Raw genomic sequence first — 25,314 nt, forward strand, 5'->3', positions numbered from 1 at the left:
TGTTCCCCTTTTTGCTTACGACCTCTTGTGACAACTTCGTGTCTATGTGTTCTGCACACTCACAATGTGTGCAGAGTGCTGTTCGGACATTTGATCAATTGGTCAATTGGTTGGATTTATTGATCTATCATTTGGTTACTTGTTTTTGCCCAACATTACGTTGCCTAAATACTTGCATTCTGAACCTACTTCTGATTCACAGAGCATTAGTCTACTCTCACCCCAAGCAAATAGGATATGATTTTTTTGATTACCATCTAAATATTTTACCTGACAGAACTCCAAAAAGGGATGAAATGTATGTGTAATATATACATGTGTGTGTGTATGTCTATATATGTATATGTGTATATATTTGTATGTATATATAAAAAATATATGTGTATATATAATATAAAATACACACATGTATATATAGGCGCATAAACTCATATATGTATATATTCACACACATATGTATATATTCAGACACATACACATATATGTATATACATTCAGACACATCCATATGTATGCATATATTATGTATATACCTACATGGAACCTGGACATCCATTACTTGCTATGGAACCTATCAAAACTATATAGGGAAATAAAATGAAACATCACATTTTTCTATATTTATATATTGTAGTGGAAGTGTTGAAACACCAAATCTAATTGTTGATTAAGAAACTGAAATAAATACCATCTCAATGGAGAACTAATATGAATTTTCTATTTGTATGTTTTGTTGCCATTTGGGAAAATTATACTATCAACCAGCGTTAAACAGAAAAGCTGCAAATGGGTTATAAATTGAGAACAAATAGCACAGGCTGAGAGTGCTCTGCACAACATTTGAAAATGTCTTGATTCTAATTAAGTCTCTTCCCTTAGACATCCCTAGCCCTTAATGCCTTTTCAGAAGACAATCTGTTATGATGATGTACCGGCAGGAAGAAGAGCTTCGGAAGCACAGTGAGGCTTAGTCTACTCCTTCCAGGTTGGTGTCGGCCCCTTGGGGCAGCCCCTCTGGCGCTGCTTCGGGTGGGGGTGGGGGCGGCGGCGGTGGCCTCCTGGGCCCACATGCGAGCACCGCTGCTGGAGTCTGCTCACCTGGCCTGGCTGGTGGGGCCTGATCATTTGCTTCCATTGCTGATAGGGGAGCCTCGGCGGGGGACTGCGGGGCCTGACTGGAAGCTTCTGCCTCTGGCTTCTGGGTTGGCTGGTCAGCCTGGGCTGCTGCAGGGAGACCCCGGTCTTGGGCCTGTGCTTCCGACCCGGCGGGGGGATTCCCGGGCCTGGGGGGCAGTTCTGCCTCACGGCTTCCTTCGGCTTCCGCCTGAGGAGTTGGGGGAGGCAGGGAAGGGCATAAGGGGCTCCGAGGGGGCTGTTCCGGCTCCCGCAGGGCTGAGTCAGCGCCCCCTTGAGGACTGCGGAATTCTGGTTGGCTTTCTCTGGCCAGGTCAGGGGTTGACTCTGGATGATGAATGACCATGAAGGCTGTGGCCAGGTTTTTCACAGCGTCGTGAACGCTCTCAGCTTCCTTTGTATCAACCCCCACGCCCCCAGACACGGCGGACTCGGGCTCTTCGTCGGAGGTGTGCTGACCTCGGTCATCCGTTTCAGGCATTTTTGCGTCTCTAATTTTCTTGTACAGTTCATTTCTCTCTTCTTGTAAAGCTCGACAGAGGTTCTCCAGCCTCCCGATTTTCATGACGAAGCACTCATATTCTTTAGCTCTCAGCGCTTTCTGTGATTTGAAAATAGTAGAAAGCGTGGGGGAGGGGGACGGGGGTTGGGGGAGAAGCATAAAACAACAAAGCAAAATTGTCAGGATGCTCTCTGGAGACAAGCAAAACCATTTGCCCAGGAATCTGTCTACCAGACTCTGGGGCCTGACCGCTAGAGGTGGCTGGACAGACATCTGGTTGGGGCATCACAGCTGTTTCTTCATTGTGTGTGAGACTCTGGTAGAGTTTTAATCACCGTATCCTTTCCTTTGGGAGAGGAAGAGGGCAAAGCTTCTCTTTGCTCCAGTCCAGGGCCTCTAAAATCTTAAAGTACATGCATTTTTTGCTTGCAAGACTGAGACGTCTTCCAGTGGCACAATGAGATGGAGGGGGGGCGGGGGGACATGGCTGTCAGCAGTGCCTCATCTAGTCTAGAGATAAACTGCTGTATGCGATTCTAGCAACTGTTTGATTTATGTTGGTGAATAATAAGCTCATCTCTTTGGAATTGGTTGCAATTTGGGACGAATTGTTAGAAGAGGAATTATAACGACAGAAACTCCCCACACACTAATTCATGATGCTGCCTGCTCAAACTGTTCAGTTCTCCTCTTTTTCTGTACAAAATGTTGGTGTGTTTGTGCATGAAATCATTCCTAGTCATCTTATCTTTGCCCCCACCTTTGTGCTACTTGGTACCCTTTAAGACTTTTTTTCTTTTCTTTTTTTTTTTTTTTTTTTTGCTTGTTGATACGGAGAGACCTTTGCCTGTAAGCTCCACTTCTTAGATCCAGGACCATATATCTTTGCCTCAACATCTACAGAGCTTGACATACTATTCGTAATTAAATGGCTGTTGGAAGAATTAAACAATACATCCCCACATCTGTCTATAAAGTAGTACATACCCTGAGTGCTCAGGCTGGTGTCTTCCCTCATAGGTTCAAATCAACTCACTAATATATTCTGCACCTGCTATGTGCCAGGCACTGGGGAAATTCAAAGACAAGTAAGACGCTTGTCCTGTCTTTAAGGAATGCAGCTGGGCAGGCATGGAGCTGATTTGAGGACAGCTTTGGACTCGGCAAGTAGGCAGGTGACCTAGGGTCACAAAGCTCTTTGTGAATCGGGATCCGAGTCTATTTTGCTAATACTTTTATTATAATTTCATAGGTCACATCTCAGAAAAAAATCAGCTCTTTTTCAAAGATTATAATTTGTACTATTCAATCATAATAATCTCCTGAGTATGAATATTTGTACTGAACAGAAGAGAATAAGTTGGGGGAAGTCTTCTTACCTCTTCAATCATGTCCAGCAGAGCTTTGTTGCAGTTCTCAAACCGGGCTTTCCACATGGCTGTGTCCTTCTCTAACTTCTTCATTTTCTTAGTTGTCTACAGAAATTGGAATATTTTAATGTTAATCCTAAAGACTTAATATATCAAAAAAGGCTATTAGTTCCATATGTGATGCTAAGAAAGGTCCTTTTGTTTCTAGCTGCTGAAGCAAACAGGTCTGATGTTGTGGAATGAAGATTGAGTGGGGAGAGTCATATATGTTTATGAATCATCTAGGTCAGTGTTGAATGAACTTATTTGGACCAGAGCCCATTCAGGAAGAAGGAAGCTCCTTAAGTCTGCCCTTCTTTTGTCACTGTATTTTCCTTAGTTTAAAGTAAAAGTAGCTTTATTTAGTCACAGGAATAAGCTTGCAATTTAGATTTTTTTTTTTTTTTTTACATTATTGAGTAAGAGACTATCAGTGGGAAAGCTAAACAGGCTCTTTACCATTAAAATGTTGATACTATCTGGGCACATCTGAAAAGATGCTATGCAAAGACAGCTCTCTATTTTCTCAGTCTTTACATTTTAAAAAAAGTTCTTAAATACTAGTAAGTTGTCATACAGTGTAATGTTAGTTTTAGGTGTACGGTATAGTGGTTCCACGTTTCCATCCATTACCCCGTGCTCCTGACAATAAGTGCCCTCCTGCATTCCCATCACCTATTTCACCCATCTCCCCATGCATCTCCCTTCTGGTAACTATCAGTTTGTTCTCTTTAGTTAAGAGTCTGTTTCGCCTTTTTGCCCCTCTCTTTTCCCCCTTTGCTCATTTGTTTTATTTCTTAAATTCCATGTGTGAGTGAAATCACATGGTATTTGTCTGTGACTGACTTACCTCACTTAGCATAATACTTTTTAGCTCCATCCATGTTGTTGCAAATGTCAAGAGTTCATTCTTTTTCCTGTCTTAGTAATATTCCATTGCATATAAATATACTTCATCTTCTTTATCCATTCATCAGTCAATAGACACTTGGGCTGTTTCCATAATTTGGCTATTGTAGATAATGCTGCCATAAACATTAAGGTGCTTGTTTCCCTTTGAATTAGTATTTTTCTGTTCTTTGGGTAAATACCTATTAGTGCAATTGCTGGATTATAAGGCAATTTTATTTTTAACTTTCTGAGGAATCTTCATACTGTTTCCCACAGCGGCTGCACCAGTTTGCATTCCCACCCACTGTGCAGAGGGTTCTCCTTTCTCCACATCCTTGCCAACACCTGTTGTTTCCTGAGTTGTTAATTTTAGCCATGCTGACTGGTGTGAGATGATATTTATTTGTAGTTTTGATTTGCATTACCTTGATGACTGATGTTACGCATGTTTTCATGTGTCTGTTGGCCATCTGGATGTCTTCTTTTTTTTTTTTTTAAAGATTTTATTTATTTATTAGTTAGAGAGAGACAGAGAGAGAGAGCATGAGCACAGGCAGACACAGTGGTAGGCAGAGGCAGAGGGAGAAGCAGACTCCCCGCTGAGCAAGGAACCCAATGTGGGACTCGATCCCAGGACGCTGGGATCATGACCTGAGCCGAAGGCAGCCGCTTAACCAACTGAGCCACCCAGGCGTCCCCATCTGGATGTCTTCTTTGCAAAAATGTCTGTTCACATCATCTGCCCATTTTTAATCAGGTTATTCATTTTTGGGGTGTTGAGTTTTAAAAGTTCTTTATTTATTTTGGAAACAAACCCTTAATCAGATATGTCATTTGCAAATATCTTCTCTCATTCCATGGGTTATCTTTTAGTTTTGTTGACCGTTTACTTCACTGTGCAGAAGCTTTTTATTTTGATGTATTGATGTATTCCCTATAGTTTATTTTTGCTTTTGTTGCCCTTGCCTTAGGAAGTGTATCCAAGAAACTGCTCCAGCCAATCTCAAAAAAGTTACTACCTGTGTTCTCTTTTAGGATTGTTATGGTTTCAGATCTTCTATTTAGGTTTTTAATCCATTTTGAATTTATTTTTGTGTATGGTATAAGAAAATGGTCCCGTTTCATTCTTTTGCATGTTGCTGTCCAGTTTTACCAAAATCATTTGTTGAAGAGACATTCTTTTTCCCATTAGATTTTCTTTCCTGCTTTGTCGAAGATTAATTGACCATAAAATTGTGTGTTTATTTCTGGGTTTTCTATTCTATTCTATTGATCTATGTGTCTGTTTTTGTGCCAGTATCATACTCTTTTGATTACTACAGCTTTGTAATATAACTTAAAATCTGGAATTGTTATGCCTCCAGCTTTGTTTTTCTTTTTCAAGATTGCTTTGACTATCTTGGGTCTTTTGTGATAGTCCTAAAATATAAATTTTAGGATTGTTCTAGCTCTGTGAAAAATGCTGTTGGTATTTTGATGTATTAAATGTGTAGATTTGCTTTGGGTAGTATAGACATTTTAACAATATTTGTTCTTCTGATCCATGAGCATGGAATATCTTTCCATTTCTTTGTGTCATCTTCAGATTCTTTTTTAAAAAAGAATTTATTTATTTATTTGTGTGAGAGAGAGGGAGAGAGCACAAGAGAGCACAAGAGAACACAAACAGGGAGAGCAGCAGAGGGGGAGGGAGAAGTAGACTCCCCATTGAGCAGGGAGCCGGCTGTGGGGCTTGATCTTGGGACCCTGGGATCATGCCCCTGTCATCTTCCATTTCTTCCATCAGTGTTTTATAGTTTCAGAGTACAGGTCTTTTACCTCTTCAGTTAGGTTTATTCCTAGGTATCGCATAGTTTTTGGTGCTTGTAAGTGGAATTGTTTTCTTTCTTTCTCTCTTTCTTTCTTTCTTTCTTTCTTTCTTTCTTTCTTTCATTAACATATAATGTATTATTTGCTTCAGGGGGACAAGTCTGTGAATCATCAGTCTTATACATTTCACAGCACTTACCATAGCACATACCCTCCCCAATGTCCATAACCCAGCCACCCCATCCTTACCCTCCCACCCTCAGCAACCCTCAGTTTGTTTTGTGAGATTAAGAGTCTCTTATGGTTTGTCTCCCTCCCAGTCCCATCTTGTTCATTTTTTCCCTCTCTACCCCCCACGAGCCCCCACCCTGCCTCTCAAATTCCTCATATCGGAGAGATCATATGATAATTGTCTTTCTCTGATTGACTTATTTTGCTTAGCATAATACCCTCTAGTTCCATCCACGTCATTGCAAACAGCAAAATTTTTTGATGGCTGCATAGTATTCCATTATATATATACCACATCTTCTTTATCCATTCATCTGTTGAATGGACATCTAGGTTCTTTCCATAGTTTGGCTATTTGGACATTGCTGCTATAAGCATTTGGGTGTATGTGCCCCTTCAGATCACTACATTTGTATCTTTAGGGTAAATACCCAGTAGTGTGATTGCTGGGTCATAAAGTAGCCCTATTTTCAACTTTTTAAGGAACTTCTATACTGCTTTCCAGACTGGCTGCACCAGCTTGCATTCCCACCAACAGTGTAGGACGGTTCCCCTTTCTTCACATCCTTGCCAACATCTGTCCTTTCCTGGCTTGTTGATTTTAGCCATTCTGACTGGTGTGAGGTGGTATCTCACGTGGTTTTGATTTGTATTTCCCTGATGCTGAGTGATGTTGAACACTTTTTCATGTCTGTTGGCCATTTGGATGTCTTCTTTGCAGAAATGTCTGTTCATGTCTTCTGCCCATTTCTTGATTGGATTATTTGTTCTTTGGGTGTTGAGTTTGATAAGTTCTTTATAGATTTTGGGTACTAGTCCTTTATCTGGTATGTCATTTGCAAATATCTTCTCCCATTCTGTCAGTCATCTTTTGGTTTTGTTGACTGTTTCCTTTGCTGTGCAAAAGCTTTTGATCTTGATGAAGTCCCAATAGTTCATTTTTGCCCTAGCTTCCTTTGCCTTTGGTGATGTTTTTAGGAAGAAGTTGCTGTAGCTGAGGTCAAAAAAGTTGTTGCTTGTGTTCTCCTCAAGGATTTTGATGGATTCCTGTCTCATTCATTTGAGTCTATTTTTGTGTGTGGTGTAAGGAAATGGTCCAGTTTTATTTTTCTGCATATGGCTGTCCAATTTCCCAACATAATTTGTTAAAGAGACTATCTTTTTTCCATAGGACATTCTTTCTTGCTTTGTCTAAGATTAGGTGACCACAGAGTTCAGAGTCCATTTCTGGGCTTTCTATTCTGTTCCATTGATTTATGTCTGTTTTTGTGCCAGTACCATACTGTCTTGATGATTACAGCTTTGTAATAGAGCTTGAAGTCTGGAATTGTGATGCCGCCAACTTTGGTTTTCTTTTTTAACATTTGTCTGGCTCTTCGGGGTCTTTTTTGGTTTCACACAAATTTTAGGATTATTTGTTCCATTTCTTTGAAAAAAAAAGGTGGTATTTTGCTGGGGATTGCATTAAATGTATAGATTGCTTTAGGTAGCATAGACATTTTCACAGTATTTTTTCTTCTAATCCGTGAGCATGGAACATTTTTCCATTTCTTTGTGCCTTTCTCAATTTCTGTCATGAGTACTTTATAGTTTTCTGAGTCCAAATTCTTTGCCTCTTTGGTTAGGTTTATTCCTAGGTATCTGTGGTTTTGGATGCAATTGTAAATGGAATCAACCCCTTAATTTCTCTTTTTTCTGTCTTGCTGTTGGTGTATAGAAATGCAACTGATTTTTGTGCATTAATTTTATATCCTTTCACTTTACTGAATTCCTGTATGAGTTGTAGGAGTTTGGAGTGGAGTCTTTTGGATTTTCCACATAAAGTATCATATCATCTGCAAAGAGGGAGAATTTGACTTCTTTGCCGATTTGAATGCCTTTTGTTTCTTTTTGTTGTCTGATAACTGTGGCTAGGACTTCTAGTACTATGTTGAATAGCAGTGGTGATAGTGGACAGCCCTGCCATGTTCCTGAACTTAGGGAACTGGGCTGGAGACTAGCCTGATCCCCTTAGGGGAATAGCTCTCAGTTTTTTCCCTGTTGAGAATGATATTCGCTGTGGGTTTTCCTCATCTAGAATGATATTCTCTGTGGGTTTTTCATAGATGGCTTTTATGATATTGAGGTATGTATCCTCTATGCCTACACTGTGAAGAGTTTTGATCAAGAAAGGATGCTATACTTTGTCAAATGCTCTTTTAGCATCTATTGAGAGTATCGTATAGTTCTCATTCCTTCTTTTATTAATGTATCACATTGATTTGCAAATGTTGAACCAACCTTGTAGCCCAGGAATAAATCCCACTTGGTCATGGTGAATAATCCTTTTAATGTACTTTTGGAACCTATTGGCTACTATTTTGGTGAGAATTTTTGCATCCATTTTCATCAAACATATTATTCTGTAATTCTCCTTTTTGATGGGGTCTTTGGTTTGGGATAAAGGTAATGCTTACCTCAAAAATGAGTTTGGGAGTTTTCTTTCCATTTCTATTTTTTGGAATAATTTCAGGAAAATAGGTATTAATTCTTCTTTAAATGTTTGGTAGAATTCCCCTGGGAAGCTCTCTGGTACTGGGCTCTTGCTTGTTGAAAATTTTTGATTACTGCTTCAATCTCCTTACTGGTTATTGGTCTATTCAGGTTTTCCATTTCTTCCTGGTTCAGTTTTGGTAGTTTACATGTCTATAGGAATGCATCCATTTCTTCCAGATTGTCAAATTTCCTTGTGTATAGTTTCTCATAATATGTTATTGTAATTGTATTTCTTTGTTGCAGGTTGTGATCTCTCCTCTTTCATTCATGATTTTATTAATTTTGGTCCTTTTTCTTTTCTTTTTGATAAGTCTGGCCAGGTGTTTATCAATCTGATTAATTCTCCAAGTTTTGTTGATTTGTTCTACTGTTCTTTTTGTTTCTATTTCATTGATTTCTACTCTGATCTTTATTATTTGTCTTCTTCTGTTGGGTTTAGGCTTTCTTTGCTTTTCTTTCTCCAGCTCCTTTTGGTGTAGGGTTAGGTTGTATACTTGAGACCTTTTCGTTTCTTGAGAAGGGCTTGTATCACCATATACTTTCCTCTCAGGACTGCTTTTGCTGTGTTCCAGAGATTTTGAACAGTTGTGCTTTCATTTTCATTTGTTTCCATGAATTTTTTCAATTCTTCTTTAATTTCTTGCTTCACCCATTCATTCTGTAGTAGGATGCTCTTCAGCCTCCATGTATTTGAGTTCTTTCCAACTTTCCTCTTGTGGTTGAGTTCTAGTTTCAAAGCATTGTGGCTCAAAAATATACAGGGAATGATCCTAATCTTTTGGTAGCAGTTGAGACCTGAATTGTGATCCAGGATATGATCTATTATGGAGAATGTTCTATATGCACTAGAGAAGAATATGTATTCTCTTGCTTTGGGATTGAATATTCTGAATATATCTCTGATATCCATTGGCTCCAGTGTGTCATTTAAAGCCTTGATTTCCTTGTTGATCTTTTGCTTAGATGATCTATTTCAGTGAAGGGGATGTTAAAGTCACCTACTATTATTGTATTATTGTCTCTGTGTTTCTTTGATTTTGTTATTAATTGGTTTATATAATTGGTTGCTCCCTTGTTAGGGGCATAGATATTTAAAATTGTTAGATCTTCTTGTTAGACCGTTTAAGTATGATATATTGTCCTTCTCATCTCTTATTATCATTTTTGGCTTAAAATCTAATTTATCTGATATAAGGATTGCCACCCCAGCTTTCTTTTGACATCCATTAGCATGGTAAATTGTTTCCCACCCCCTCACTTTAAATCTGGAAGTGTCTTTGGGTCTAAAATGAGTTTCTTGAATTTCTTTGAGTCTAAAATGAGTTTCTTGCAGACAACATATCGATAGGTCTTTTTTTTTTTTTAATCCATTCTGATACCTGTGTCTTTTGATTGGGACATTTAGCCCATTTACATTCAGGATAACAATTGAGAGATATGAATTTAGTGCCATTGTATTGCCTGTAAGGTGACAGTTATTGTTTATCATCTCTGTTCCTTTCTGGTCTGTTACTTTTATGCTCTCTCTTTCCTACTGAAATATTGAAAGGACCCCTTTCAATATTTCCTGTAGGGCTGGTTTGGTGTTTGCAAATTCTTTTAGTTGTGTTTGTCCTGGAAGCTTTTAATCTCTCATTCTATTTTCAATGACAGCCTATCTGGATATAGTATTCTTGGCTGTATATTCTTCTTGTTTAGTGCTCTGAATATATCATGCCAGTCCTTTCTGACCTGCCAGGTCTCTGTGGATAGGTCTGCTGCCAATCTAATAGTTCTATCATTGTATGTTACAGACCTCTTGTCCCAAGCTTCTTTCAGGATTTTTCTTTTTGTCACTGAGACTTGTTAGTTTTACTCTTAGGTGATGTAGTGTTGACCTATTTTTTATTTATTTTGGGAGGTTCTCTGTGCCTCCTGGAGTTTGATGCTTGTTCCCTTCACCAAATTAGGGAAATTCTGTTATAATTTGCTCTGATATTTCTTCTTCCCCTCTCTCTTTTTCCTCTTCTTCTGGGATCCCAATTATTCTAATATTGTTTTGTCTTATGGTATCACTTGTCTCTCAGATTCTCCCCTGGTGGTCCAATAGTTGTTTATCTCTCTTTTTCTCAGCTTCTTTATTTTCCATCACTTGTTCTTTTATATCACTAATTATTTCTTCTACTTCATTTATCCTAGCAGTAAGAGCCTCCATTTTTTATTGTCTGTCATTAAGAGCTTTTTGATTTCAACTTGGTTAGATTTTAGTTCTTTTATTTCTCCAGAAAGGGATTTTTTTAGTATCTTCCAAGCTTATTTCGAGCCCAGCTATCACCTTGATATTCGTCATCTGACATCTTACTAATGTCCGTATTGATTAGGTCCCTAGCTGTTGGTACTGCCTCTTGTTCTTTTTTCTAAGGTGAATTTTTCTGCCTTGTCATTTTATCCAGGTAAGAATAGATGAGTGAGAGAAAAAAATCTTAAAAGGGTAGCAATGACTCTAGAAAAATATACACTACACAAACTGGAAGAGACCTAAAACTGAGGGGTGAAGAAAGGAGGAGAAAAAAAAAAATATATATATATACATACATACATACATATTAGACTGATGAATAGAACAGGGCTGCACACTTGATTTTGGGTGTACTTTGCTCTGTTAGAAGAAATTGCCTCCCAAAATTTTAAAGAAAGAAAAACATATGTATACAAAAATAAGGGTAAACATGATGATGGGATGGAATATGACTGTAAAGATGAAAATTTAAAAAAGATTCTAAAAAAGGAATTGATAAGAAGTTGGTTAAAAAAAGAAAAAAAGAAAAGAGGGAAGAATGTGATCAGGCTGGAGACTAGAACAAAGCCATGCACTAGATTTAGGGTATATTTTGATCTGTTAGAAGAAACCGTATCCCAAAATTTTAAAGAAAGAAAAACTTATATGCAAAAATAAGTTTAAATACAATGAAAGAATAGAATATGACTATAAGAATGAAAATTTAAGAAGATTTTTGAAAAGGTACTGATAAGATAAAATGGTTTAAAAATGTTAAAATAGGGGTGCCTGGATGGCTCAGTGGGTTAAAACCTCTGCCTTCGGCTCAGGTCATGATCCCATGGTTCTGGGATCGAGCCCCGCATCGGGCTCTCTGCTTCCTCCTGTCTCTCTGCCTGCCTCTCTGCCTACTTGTGATCTCTGTCTGTCAAGTAAATAAATAAAATCTTAAAAAAAAATAAAAATGTTAAAATAAGAAAGAGGAAAAATAAAAAAATAGAATAAGAAAAAAAATTAAAAATTTAATTTTGAAAGACTAAAGAATCATGGGAAAGAAGCCATGAATTCTATGTGCTGTATTCCCATAGCTCTGAAGTTTTGCAGGTCTTATTGATTGGTGAACTTGGTCTTAGCTGGATGTTCTTGCTGATCTTCTGGGCGAGGGGCCTGTTGCTGTGATTCTCAAATGTCTTTGCCCAAGGCAGAATTGCTGCCCTTGCCAGGGGCCAGGCTAAGCAATCTGTTTGGTTTTGCTCTCAGGAGTTTTTGTTCCCCGAATGCTTTCCGTACTGCTTTGGAGGACAAGAATGAAAATGGCGCTCTCCTAATCTCCAGCCCCTTATGAACTGAGAGCTCTGGGCCCCACTCCTTAAGGCACCCTCAGAGAAAAGCAGTCAATCCCTCCCATCTCCCTCATCTCTTGCCACACTCTGAGCTCACCCGGCCTGTGACTGTTTCTTTCTTTCTTTTTTATATTTTTAAAGATTTTATGTATTTATTTATTTGACACACACACACACACACACACACACACACACACACACACAGATATCAAGTAGGCAGAGAGGCAGGCAGAGAGAGAGGGGGGTCAGCAGGCTCTCCACTGAACAGAGAACCCGATGTGGGCCACTATCCCAGGACCCTGAGATCATGACCTGAGCCAAAGTCAGAGGCTTAACCCCTGAGCCACCCAGGCACCTTGACCAAGTGTTTCTATCTCTGGTGCACAGCCCCATTCAGAGTCTCCAAAACCAGCAGATTCCTGCCACTTGTTCCCGTGCCACTCCTCCCAGAGGACAAAGGAGGTGATCTCTCCAGATTTGCCACTTCTGGGGTCACTGCTCAAAGAGCAGTGGCCTGACTGTGCTCCGGATCACAGTTTAAGGTAACCCCAAGCTGAAAGCCCCCCCGCTCCCCGCTCCTTCTCTGCAGCCAGCTTCCCCGCTCTGATTCCTGGGCGCTCTGCTGCACTCAGACAGCACTGGTCTTTTTGTGATCCCATGGGTCCTGAGGCCACACTGTGGAGGGCTCCACCCCTGCTTAGCCTCTGGAATGACATTTCTCAGTGGAGCAAATTCCTAAAAGTTCTGATTTTGTGCAGTGCTTCTCTACTGCTTGCTGGGAGCTGTCCCCTCCCCCCCGCAGTTTCTCTTCCCTATGTTGTCTCGGATTCACTTCTCCACACATCCTACCTTCTAGAAAGTGGTCAATTTTCTGTTCCTAGCATTGCTGCTCTCCTGTTGAGTTTGTAGCTATTCAGGATGGTTTGATAACCATCTAGCTGAACTCCTGGGACCTGATGATATATATGTCTCCTCCTCTGCCATCTTGCTCCAATACTGATTGGGATTGTTTTCTTAATATCTCTTTCTGTAGATTCATTATTCGTGTAGAGAAATGCAACATATTCTGTGTGTTGATTTTATATTCTGTGACTTTACTGAATTCGTTGATCATTAGCAATTTTTTGGTGGAGTCTTTTGGGTTTTCTATACATAGTGTCATGTCATCTGCAAATAGTGAAAGTCTGACTTCTCCCTTTCTGATTTGGATGCGTTTTATATCCTTTGCTGTCTGATGCCTGTGGCTAGGACTTCCAGTACTATGTTGAATAAAAGTGGTGAGAGTGGACATCTCTGTCTTGTTGCTGACTGTAGAGCAAAATCTTTCAGTTTTTCCTCACTTAGGGTAATATTAGCTGTGGGTTTTCATATATGGCCTTTATTATGTTGAGGTATATTCCTTCAGAACCTGCTTTGTTGAGGGTTTTTAGCATGAGTGGATGTTATACTTTGTCAAGTGCTTTTTCTGCATCTATTGAAATGATCATACATGTTTCTTGTCCTTTCTTTTGTTAATGTGATGTATCACATTGATTGCTTTGGAAATATTGAACCACCTTTGCAACACAGGAATAAATCCCACTTGATCATGGTGAATGATTTTTTTAATGTATTGTTGGATTTGGTATGCTAATATTTTATTGAGAATTTCTTATCTGTGTTCATGGGAATGTTGGCCTATAATTCTTTTTTTTTTTTTTAGTAATGTCTTTATCTGGTTTTGGTATTGGGATAATGCTGGCTTTGTTGAATGAATTTGTAAGTTTTTCTTCCTCTTCTATTTTTTGGAATAGTTTGAGAAGAATAGGTATTAACTTTTCTCTAAATGCTTGGTAGAATTTGGCTGTGAAACCATCTGGTCCAGACTTTTGTTTGTTGGGAGTTTTTTAGTTACTAATTCAATTTCTTTGGTGGTTATCAGTCTGCTTCTTCCTGTTTCAGTTTTGATAATTTGTATGTTTCGAGGAATTTCTCCATTTTTCTTAGTTGTCCAATTTGTTGGCATATAGTTTTTCAGTGTTTTCTTATAGTTGTTTGTATTTCTGTGGTGTTGGTTGTTATTTCTCCTCTTTCATCTTTGATTTTACTTATTTGGGTCCTTTCTCTCTTGTTTTTGGTAAGTCTGGTTAGAGGTATATCAATTTTATTAATTTTTTCAAAGAACCAGCTCCAGCTTTCATTGGTCTATTCTATTGTTTTTTTAAGTTTCTATATCATTTATTTGTGCTCTAATCTTTATTCTTATTATTAATTATATTAATTATTATTTTTAAAGAAAAGCAGACTACCACATGCAGCACCTCATTTGGATGTGTCTGGAGTCTTGGAAGCTTGACTACCCCACCTTTGCCTATAAATGGACCTTGAGAGCTTGTCTGGGTTCTAGCAAGGGAGTGCAACTGCTCGTATATCCTTGACTAAAGAATGTCCCTCTTCTATTGTGACACCTGCCTACCCAGCCAGATCCACTGAATCAACCTTTGTGATTGATGGGGTGATAGATGTTGCAGCCAGATCACCCTCACATCCTCTGCTCTAATCTTTATTATTTTCTTCCTTCTGCAGGTGTTAGGCCTTTTTTGTTCTTTTTATAGCTCCTTTAGGTGCAAGATGAGGTTGTTTATCTGGTATTTTTCTTGCTTCTTGAGATAGGCTTGTACTGCTGTATACTTCCCTGTTAGGACCACTTTTACCACATCCCAAAGGTTTTGGTTTCATTTTCATTTGTTTCCATGTATTTTGAAATTTCTTCTTTGATTTCCGGGTTGACCCATTCATTGTTTAGTAGACTGCTGTTTAATGTCTATGTACTTATGGTCTTTCCAAATTTTTTCTTGTATTTGACTTCATAGCACTGTGGTCAGAAAAGGTGCACGGAATGACTTCAGTCTTTTTGTATTTATTGAGGCCTATTTTATGATCTAATATGTGCTCTATTCTGGAGAATGTTCCACGTGCACTTGGAAAGAATATATATTCTGCTGTTTTAGGATGGAATGTTCTGAATATATCTGTTAAGTCCATCTGGTGTAGTGTTTCATTCAAAGCCACTGTTTCCTTGTATGTTTTCTGTTCAGATGATCTGTGCATTGACGTAACCTAAAGTCCCCTACTTTTTTTGTATTATTATTGATTAGTTCCTTTATGTTTGTTATGAGTTGTTTTATATATTTGTGTGATTTTATGTTGAGTGTATAAATATTTACAATTATTATATCTTCTTGTTGGATTGTCCCATTTATTATTTATATAGAGCCCTTCTTTTTTTTTTTCTTGTTACAGTCTTTGTTTTATAGTCTAGTTGGTCTGATACAACTTTTGTTACTCCAGCTTTCTTTTGACATCCATTTGCATGATAAATATTTCTCCACCCCCTCACTTTCAATATGCAGGTGTTTTAGGTCTAAAATGAGTCTCTCGTAGGCAGAAGATAGATGGGTCTTGTTTTTTTAATCCATTCTGACTCCTGTGTCTTTTGATTGGAGCATTTAGGTCCATTTACATTCAAAGAAATTATTGATAGATATGTATTTTTGCCATTTCGTTACTTGCTTTGTGGTTGTTTCTGGAGATCTTCTCTGATCCTTTGTTGTCTCTCTCTTTCATGTTTTGCTGATTTTCTTTAGTGATATATTTGGATTTCTTTCTCTTTGTTCTTTGCATTTTATTAGTGATTTTTTAAAAAAGATTTTATTTATTTATTTGAGAGAGAGAGAGAGAGGTGTCACAGGTAGGCAGAGAGGCAGGCAGAGAGAGAGGGGGAAACAGACTCCCCCACTGAGCAGAGAGCCTGATGCGGGCCTCGATCCCAGACCCTGAGATCATGACCTGAGCCGAAGGCAGAGGCTTAACCCACTGAGCCACCCAGGCGCCCTATTAATGATTTTTGATATATGATGATTACCATTAGGTTCATATATAACCTCTTCTGCAAATAGCAGTCTATATTAAGATGTTGGTCATTTAGCATTGAACTCATTCTTTTCTCCTGTCCTTCTTACATTTTAGATATATGTTATTATATTTTATACCTTTTTAGTGAGAGTTCCTCAGTTGATTTTTATGGAAATACTCATTTTTACTGCTTTTGTGTTTCTCGCCTTTATACTCTCACTTCAGGTCTCACCTTTGGACTCAAAGAGTTACCTTTAATATTTCTTGCAGAGCTGGTTTAGGGGTCATGAACTTCTTTAGTTTCTGTTTGTCTTGGAAACTCTTTCTCTCTTTCCATTCTGAATGATAGCCTTCCTGGATTGAATATTCTTAGGAGCAGATTTTTCCCATTTAGCACTTTGAATGTATCATGCCACTGTCTTCTGGCTTGCCAAGTTTCTGTTGAGAAAGCTCCAGCTAGCCTTATGGCTTTTCCTTTGTAAGTTAAGCACTTTGTCTTGCTGCTTTTTAATTTTTTTTTTCTTTATCATTATATTTTGCAAATATAATCACAGTGTGTTTTGGTGTTGGCCTGCTTTTGTTTATTTTGATGAGAGTTCTCTGTGTCTCTTGGATTTGGGTATCTGCTTCCTTCCCCAGATTGGGGAGGTTTTCAGCTATTATTTCCTCAGATAAATTTTCTGTCCCCTTTTTTCTCTCTTCTTCTTCTGGGACTCCTATAATACAAATGTTATTATGTTTGATGGAGTCACTGATTTCCCTAAGTTGATTCTCATGTTGCATGAGTCTTTTTTCTCTCTTTTGTTCAGCTTCTTTACTTTCCATTACTTTGTCTTCCAGGTCACTAATTTGTCCTTCTGCTTCCTCCAGCTTGATGTTCACTGCAACAAGCCTGTTTCCAATCTCATTTATTGCATTCTTCATCTCTGATTCTTTTCAAACTCTTTCATCTCTGTGGTTTGATGAGAAGATATCACTGGTGTCTTCTCTTCTTTTCTCAAGCCTGTGAGTATTCTTATGACTGTTGCTTTAAGTTCTCCATCAGGCATGTTACTTATATCTGTTTTGCTTGGGTCTCTGGTCGTGGTCTCATCTTATTCTTTCATTTTGGATCAATTTCTCCATCTTCACATTTTGTCTAAGTCTCCTTCTCAGTGTTATAAAGGCCAGTATGTCTTCTGCTCCTGAAAGTAAGGGCCTTATAAAGCAAAGGTTATTTAGTGCCCAGAGCCTGGTGCTTCAGGGAAGGTCTCCAGTGTGTGCTGTGGTGGCTGGTGTCTGTGCTGTGCTGCTTCCTGCAGGTGGCTCTGCATTTATGCTGAGGGGCAAAGGAGGAAAATGGTGCTGGCCAGCATCTTTGTTCCTGGAGAGGTGTTTCAGTGAACGCTGCCCCTCAGGGACACACTCTGAGAAGAGTGGATAATCTCCTCACCGTGTGCCCCAGGTGCTCTTCACATTGCTGTTTCTACATTGTCTACCCTGGTTTTTTTGTGTGCTTCTCTCCAGCAAAGACTGCTGGTCTTAAAAGTCCTAGCTTTAAGACCCCTGGTTGCAAGAACTCACAAAATTTAGCCCCTCTCATTTTCCAAGCCCATGGCTTGGGGAAATGATCTCCTTGTGCATTCCCCTGTGTGCTCCTCTCTGTCACTCTCTCACCCTTCTCTATGACCACAGCTCTCTCTGTACTTCTTACATTCTTTGATGTGGCCCTCTTTTCCTTTTAGTTGTAGAGTTCATTCTGTCAGTCTTCAGGTCAATTTCTGGGGTATTTAGCATGGTTTGATAGCTATCTAGTTGTGTTTGTAGGATGACACGAACGTAGGATCCTCTTACTCCACTACCATCTTCCTGCTCCCTGTCTTTGCATTTGTAGAGTGTGGTGGGATTCATATAATGTGATTACGTGCATTATTAACTTCATCCTTGAAACAGTGTCATAAGGAAGGTTCTGTTTTCACCTCCACTGATCACTGGGGAAAGTGAGGCTCAAAGAGGTGAAAGAATATTCAGGTGAGTTAGCAGAAGAGTGGGACTAGAGTTATTCCATTCCATTTAATACAACATATGTGGAGTATCTGCTGGTCACCAGTAAGGAGCTGGGTATAGAAGATACAGAAGTTAATAAAATGCAGCCCCTCTTTTTTGAGCCTGAAACTTTTTGTTGGATCTCTGCTCTGCTTGGATGAAGTGAAGGTCAGGCATGTAATCAGGTGCAGTTTCTCTGGATGAACCACACCTGGACACTTGCTGCTCTGTGCCATGCTGTCTGAGGCTGTGTATGCCTGGAGGCCAGAGACTAGGCCCAGGCTGTTAGCCCCTGGGCTCTGTACAGAAGCTAGGAGAGCTTTGAATGGCTTTTAATTTTGAGCATCTTAACAAGTTAGTAGTTTAGATACTTTTTAAAGTCATCAACCTCTTCAAGAATTTGATGAAATCTATGGAACCACATTCAAAGAAATACAATATGCACATCAGTTTGTGTGTGTGTGTGTGTGTGTGTGTGTGTGCATGCGTGCTAATTCTCAAGTTGACTTTAAAAGTCTATAAATAAATTCCAGATTAAAAGTTCCTGTTTTAATATTTATTCCAATCTCAAAAATAATTTTGAAATAAGCAAAAACACTTTTCTACTCTAATATTTATTCTAGTCTTAACACTCCAGAGTGAAAAAAAAGATTTTTGAAAAACAGATAGAGCCATCCTGGAGTGAATAAGTTATAATTTTAAAAAGTATTCACCTATTTATGTTGGTTCACTGAATTGTGAAATTTATCATATAATTTTAAGAAAAAAATTTTAAATTTTATTTATTTATTAGGGAGAGTGAGCGAGTGAGAGAGCATGAGCAGAGGGAGAGGGAGAAGCAGACTACCTGCTAAACAGAGAGCCTGATGTGGGCCTTGATCCCAGGATTCTGGGATTATGATCTGAGATGAAGGCAGATGCTTAATTGACTGTGCCACCCAGGTGCCCCAAGAAAATGTCTTTAAAAGGATGCTTTGTGCACTTGAAAAAAGTTAATTCCAGTGCCTGTTAAGAAACACAGTTCTGGTACTGATTTTATTTTGGGAAAATATTATATTGAATAAAATTTAAACATTATGTCTAATAATAATATTTAGCACCTTATATTTGTAGAAGATTATAAGAAAATTTAAAACCCTTTAAAGGCACATTAATTTATATTTGAACTTCACAATCTTGTGAAATAGGAAACGGAAATGGTATCTTAATGTGTAGATGAGAAAAATAAAATTGGAAGGAAGTTAAGTGGATTGTCTAGTGCTACTTGAGGAGTGACAACACACCTGGAATTTGAATTCAGGCTTCCTTCTCAATCAAGGCACTGTCAATTATAACGTACTACACATATTCTCTTCTAAGAAGGATTGCATGAAATGGTTTTTCTATTCTAAAATTCTCCTGTTGCATATTTTTATGAAAGTTGTTTTTTCAATCTCTAAAAATAAGATTAAAAAAAATCGTATAAACAATATAATGTTAAATTGCCAGCTCTTGTCTCCCCACCCCGCCCCCCACCACCCTTTAGCTCTCCATGGCTTAGAAGAGGAAAATATTCTTTCTCAGAGTGAAAATGTATTTTAGTGTTTTTGGACTCTTTCTGAGATTAATTCATCAGAAAAATACTTACCAATAAAAAATACAGTCTAAATCTTATTTGCATGTATAAATGTTTCATTACTTTATGAAATGCACTGAAGTATCTTAATGAGAGAAAAATACCCCCCAAAAAATACCCAAAAAAACCCAAAGGAGAATTGCCTGTCAAAGTAGAAAATGTCAGGATTTTGTGGGGGATAAGTAATACTCACTTTATCCATTTCTTGTTTGAAAGTGGCAAACACCTCATTGCTTTTTGTTAGTGTGTTCTGGAACTCTTCAAATCTTCCAGAGTAGAGGGTAAGCTGTAAAGATGGAAAGAAGTGGATCTATTTTAGGGTTGCTTTCAGAATGCTTCCAGAACAAAACAACATGTCATTGTTCATTATTTGAGAAGAAAAATGACTTAAGGGAATTCTCGATACAATATTAGTAGTATGTTCAGTTCTTTTATTTACTATGAGAATAACCTAAGTCAGTGAGTATGACTGAAGTACATTTTTAAGGAAAAATGAAAAAAATAACATGTGTTATCGCCATTTCATTATATCATAACTTTTATCAACAAACTTTTATTGAGCACTGAACATACGTATTGACTCTATGTACAAAAACATTTAACACGTGACTACTGTTTTTGAGAGTCTTGCGCTCCTGATAGGAAGATATTCTCAAAGACCGCTTAACTGTGGAACAGTGAATACAAAGTGCCAGCTCCATTAAGGATAGTGCCAGTCAAAGAAGGAAGTGAACATGGCAGGTGATCATGTGAGCCATGTTTTTGTGGAGAAGGCGAGCCTTACACTTACCCAGAGTGCAAACGTATACGAATGAAAAGAAGTGGTAGGAAAGGTGGACCAGAGATGGGTGGCTGTCATTATACAGCTTGGTCCACACTGAGCAGCCGCCATTTACATTTTAGTCAAGTTGGTTTTGTATGTTTATGAATACAGTGTTCTAGCCAATAGCAGTTAAATGTCCCTTTTCATCAAAATCTGTTTATTATACCAGTTTTCTACAGATGGAAAGAATGAGTCTTGAGGAAGGAATGAATGCCTTTTCTAATATGCATACAATACTAGACATCATATGGGTTAGGGTTGGCAAGTGTGTGTGGCTCACCATGGGAGTGGTACCTTGTACCTCTATCCACATCCTTATTCCAAGGCTTGCATTTGTGGTAGGAATAAAGCAGGGAGGGAAGGAGAGTGTGTTGCTAGTGACAGTAATGCAATAATAAAATGTTGTTTTCAAAAATGATTTTAGAATAGCATGCTTTGAATGAGTAGAGATTTAATATAGATGGTACATGTTAGTAAAGCCTGCATTTTCAAATGAGTATTTGGTACTGTTGGATGCCTGGAGCAGCTCCAACTCCTCAAATGGGCACCAGATGACTAGCTGGTGGTACTTGTGACACTGTCATTTCAAAAGCAGAAAAAAACGAATGACTGGAAGCCAATAGATTGGAGAGTTCTCAGTCTTGGGGGTGAGAGGTAGAGAGAGTAAGGGACTACTCCTAGAACCCAGAAAATCTGCTTATCTAGAATGGCTTATTCTCAAATGTTTTAGAATAGCAGAGCTTTTACCATAGTAAACAAGAACAATGAAATGATAATATAAAACCTCTCCACAGGATAAATTTTTCCAAAGTCAAACAATGGCTGACCATCACCTTAAAATCACACCTTAGCTCTGTGAATATGTGACAGGACAACTCTAGTGGCCTAAAATTTGTTTCTCATGATTCCTTGGCACACAGGTTAAAGAAGCCTGAGTAAAGGAGCATCAGGGAAGTCATGGCCAGGAAGGTACACCAGGGTTTTACACACACACACACACACACACACACACACACACAGCACATAAGACAATCCTTACGCATTAACTCATTATGTGCAATGCATTCTTGACCTATTCTATTCAATTCTGGGTTTTGTTTGTTTGTTTGTTTTTCCAAAGTACTGGCTGGGATCCACTGAGTTGATTTCAGGGCCCCGAGTAGGTCAAGACCGTAATCCGAGAATAAGCTTGTATGGGACTGGCTACCTACACTGCACATGATCTAGTGGTCTAGGGTGGGAACAGCTACTCCAGGATGATCTTCACCTTCTATTGCAAAATCTGTTCCTTTGCATTCTTGGTCCTATCTCCTGTTAGGCTTCTTTTTCTGACTTTCTCTCTTTTCTTTTCCACACTGCTCAGTAATTCCTGCAGAGTTACAGGAGGGTGGCAGATATTCCAGTCTACTGGGCAGGTCCTCCCAAACCCACTCTTGCAGCCCTGGAGTCGCAGGTCGCCCACAGGAGGAGCAGGAGTGGGCGCATGTGCTGTCTACCTCCTGGGCACAACCTTGTCAGTATCAGCAGGGACAGCTGCGCCCAGCTTGGTCAGCTTCTGCCCTTCCTTTGGGCAGAACGCTCTTTCGGGTGTATACGTTGGGCAGATTTTGTTTCCCTTCCTCTTGTTTTCTTGTGGGATGGAGAAGGCAGACACACCCCGAGTGCCAGGAAGTGGTGTCTCATTTCATTACCCCTTCTCCTGGCTTTTTTCTAGGGACTGTTTTTTTTTTTTTTTCCCCCTCAACGTTCTTTCTTTCTTTTTTAATTACATGTAATATAAGATTTGCCATCTCAGTTATTTTAAGTGCACAGTTCAGTATTGTTACTTCTATTCACGTTGTTGTGTAACCGATTTCCAGAACTGTTTCATCTTGCAAAACTGAAACACCCATGAAACAGTTAAAGTCCTCGTTTCCCTTCTTAGAACTATTTTTCATACTCAGCTTTTCTTCCTATTTGACCTCTTTGTTGTAGGTGGCAAAAGCTGTGTGGATTATACTTTTCTCAGGTAACCAACTCTAAGGCTCTTTACTTACACTAACTAAAAAGGGGAACTTCCTGTTTACTTTATGCCAGTTTGCTTGGTAGTACCTCCCCTCTCACTACTATGCTGACATGGTGCATGTTTGGTTTCATGTGTCATATGCTTGCTCTTATTTTGGTATTTCAGAGAGGCATAGAAGGGACATCCAGAGATCATCCACGGTACTTCTGCCAGAGGCAGAAATAGAACCAAACCATTTTAGGGTCAGTAATAACAACAATTGCTCCAACATTTTCACTTTTAAGTGAGTGAGCAACACACACCTTTTTTTAGTGGAGCACCAAATTTTAATGACAAACCTTCATAGCATATAGGAAACAGAAGCGCGTCTAGGAATCATCTTAGCAAACCTGTGAGATTTGGTTTGGGAACAAGTCCAGTTATTATAGTAGTTGCAGAGTAATCTCCTCTCATCCTCTCTACAGAAGGTGAGGACTTCAGGGTTTAAAGGCTATGATTACTGTCTTTAACAATTTACTTGGTGATCTTCCCCCTTGGGTGGTATTTTTGTGGCTGCGTCATTAGTATTGCTGACTTTCCACATCCACCATCTTCATCCATATCGATCCAGTGAACACTCTATTTGTAGTGACAATTGCATCCCATTGATCATTACTGACATTTACTCTGTTGCCTTGGTTTGTATAATTGAGAGCCAGACATCCCTTCCCTAAGTGAAAACCATGCCCCAAACTGGCAAGCTGTTGTTTTATGGCTGAAAGTGACTTCGTCTAGTAAAACACAATCTGTCCTTGTTATTTCCCTTGCTCAGACCATAGAAGTGGTCTCAATGGACTTAAGACCTTTGTCTTTGACCACCCCGCTCCTTCAAAGAAACTGTAAAACCAAAGGAAGTGTTCAAAGGCTAAGCACACTGACCTGTGGTAGATTTTGTTTCTCAAGGTTTAAAGGTTTTAAAAATATAATGTTGCTACTTTTCAAGAAGAACTTTAAACATGATTTGACATAGGGCTTGGGGACCTCTATATTCTTCTTAAAGATTAAGTTATTACTGGAGTTTTGAAAAGTGCCTTGAAGACAAGAGACATACAAGGGAGGGTCCTTGCAGAGAACCCACATGATGGAAAGTAGAGGATAAGTCAAGATTAACCTAGCTTGGGGCCACATAGCTTCAACCCTGGAAGTTCTCTGCCTTCAAGAACTAGAGCCGGACAGGGTCTGGAGATCATCTTTTCCAGGTGTTCTTCAATTTTTTTTGCCCCTACAGACTCCTTTTGTCTCATACATCCCTATGTAGACCCTTACCTATGAAATAATAGTTGTATTAGCTCATACACTAATTGTTAGCATTTTAATTAAAATTACCATTATCACTAGATTGCAAATTTAATTAGGTAGGGATTTTTGATTCTCTTATTGACTAGTTAACTAGTCCAACTCCCACACCTAGAATCTTGCCGAGCACTGAGTGGGTACTCAATCAATACTGGTTGAATTAATTATACTTCTTATAGGCCAGGCATGGAGCTAAGTGCTTTGCATGCATAACTTGAAAAAAAATTGCATATATTACATATTCATTTACCCATTTTCCTTTTATAAACTTAACCAAACATGTGAATAATTGCCATCCATAGCTGCTGAGGGAGTGCTGATAGAATGTCAAAAACAACTATATGTTAGACAGTAGCTGATGCCTTGTATGCTGTTATGTTTTGGAAATACTGAAAACTGATGAGGCTCCCAGAGGTCAGAGAACTCCAGAGTGGGGTCACTGATGTATTACAGTATTCTTGTTTTATGGACAAAGAAATTTAGGTGTAGAGAGGTTCAGATGAATTGCACAAGGTCAGACAAATTCTGAGCAGAAGAGCCAGGACTCTGATCTTGGTCTCTGCACTCAGTCACTCAGTCCAGTACTGAGGGACAAGCGAGGAACATGGGCACATCTAAAACCCCTGGTAGAAGCTTTTTCGAATTTGAGGGGGTATTGGTGGGATATTGGATCACACCTTTATGTTTTATTCTACAGGTCTTTAAATGCCTAGACGCCAGCTGAAGACATGACTCTAGCCCAGAGTCTAGTGGTATTAAACTACCCTTCTCAGGTTCATTATCACCATTTAGTATAGAGGAGTAGAGATTGCTTGTCATGAACAATGAAGAGCTTCAAATATCATCTATTGTACCCCTCAAGGCTCTGTTGTTGCGAACGGGGCAGAGACAGGGCCAGGAGCCCCGCCCTGATTCCCTGGACTGTCTCCAAGACTGTGAGGTCACACCTCCTCTCCTCCTGCCCACCTCTGGTTAGAGTGACCACTGCCTACCACTCACCCCACAACCATGATGTGGTGGCTCTGTACTAACCTAAAGGATGAGCTTGAGTTGTAACTCTAGAGTTGAGTCTTTTAACTCTGGATCCTTTGATTTTATTGAGAGTAGGAAACATGTTTCAAATTCCTATGTAATCAGTATTTAAAAATGATTTTGATGGGTTATTTTATATTACTAAGGGAAACCAATTATCATTGCTTTCAGTTCACACACTGGAAAAGTCTGCTTTAGGAAGTTTAGATATGAAAATGCTATCTGTGTTTTTATCTGCAGTGATAAGATTTGTGATTTTGCCTCTTTTCTTATTTGCCTCTTTTTTTAAAAAAAAAGATTTTATTTATTTATTTGGCAGACAGAGATAACAAATAGGCAGAGAGGCAGGCAGAGAGAGAGAAAGGGGAGGAAGCAAGCTCTCCACTGAGCAGAGAGCCCGATGTGGGGCTCAATCCCAGGATACTGGGATCATGACCTGAGCTGAAGATAGAGGTTTTAACCCACTGAGCCACC

At 39.0% G+C, this 25,314-nt stretch overlaps 1 protein-coding gene across 1 annotated transcript in view; it reads right to left on the reverse strand.

Annotated features, from left to right (window-relative positions):
• Positions 1–487: 487 nt before the first annotated feature.
• TXLNB (taxilin beta) overlaps positions 488–25,314 on the reverse strand; it is a 53,474-nt gene continuing 28,647 nt past the window's right edge. The window contains exons 8-10 of the mRNA XM_032873052.1: positions 19,839–19,931; positions 3,016–3,111; positions 488–1,735 (exon numbers count right to left, since the gene is read on the reverse strand). Of these exons, the coding sequence (XP_032728943.1) occupies positions 968–1,735; positions 3,016–3,111; positions 19,839–19,931 (957 nt within the window). The 3' untranslated portion in view covers positions 488–967. The remainder of the gene's footprint in view (positions 1,736–3,015; positions 3,112–19,838; positions 19,932–25,314) is intronic.

This window comes from Lontra canadensis, unplaced genomic scaffold (genome assembly GCF_010015895.1).
Source record: "Lontra canadensis isolate GAN:19392208 unplaced genomic scaffold, GSC_riverotter_1.0 scaffold47, whole genome shotgun sequence".
NCBI lineage: Eukaryota > Metazoa > Chordata > Mammalia > Carnivora > Mustelidae > Lontra > Lontra canadensis.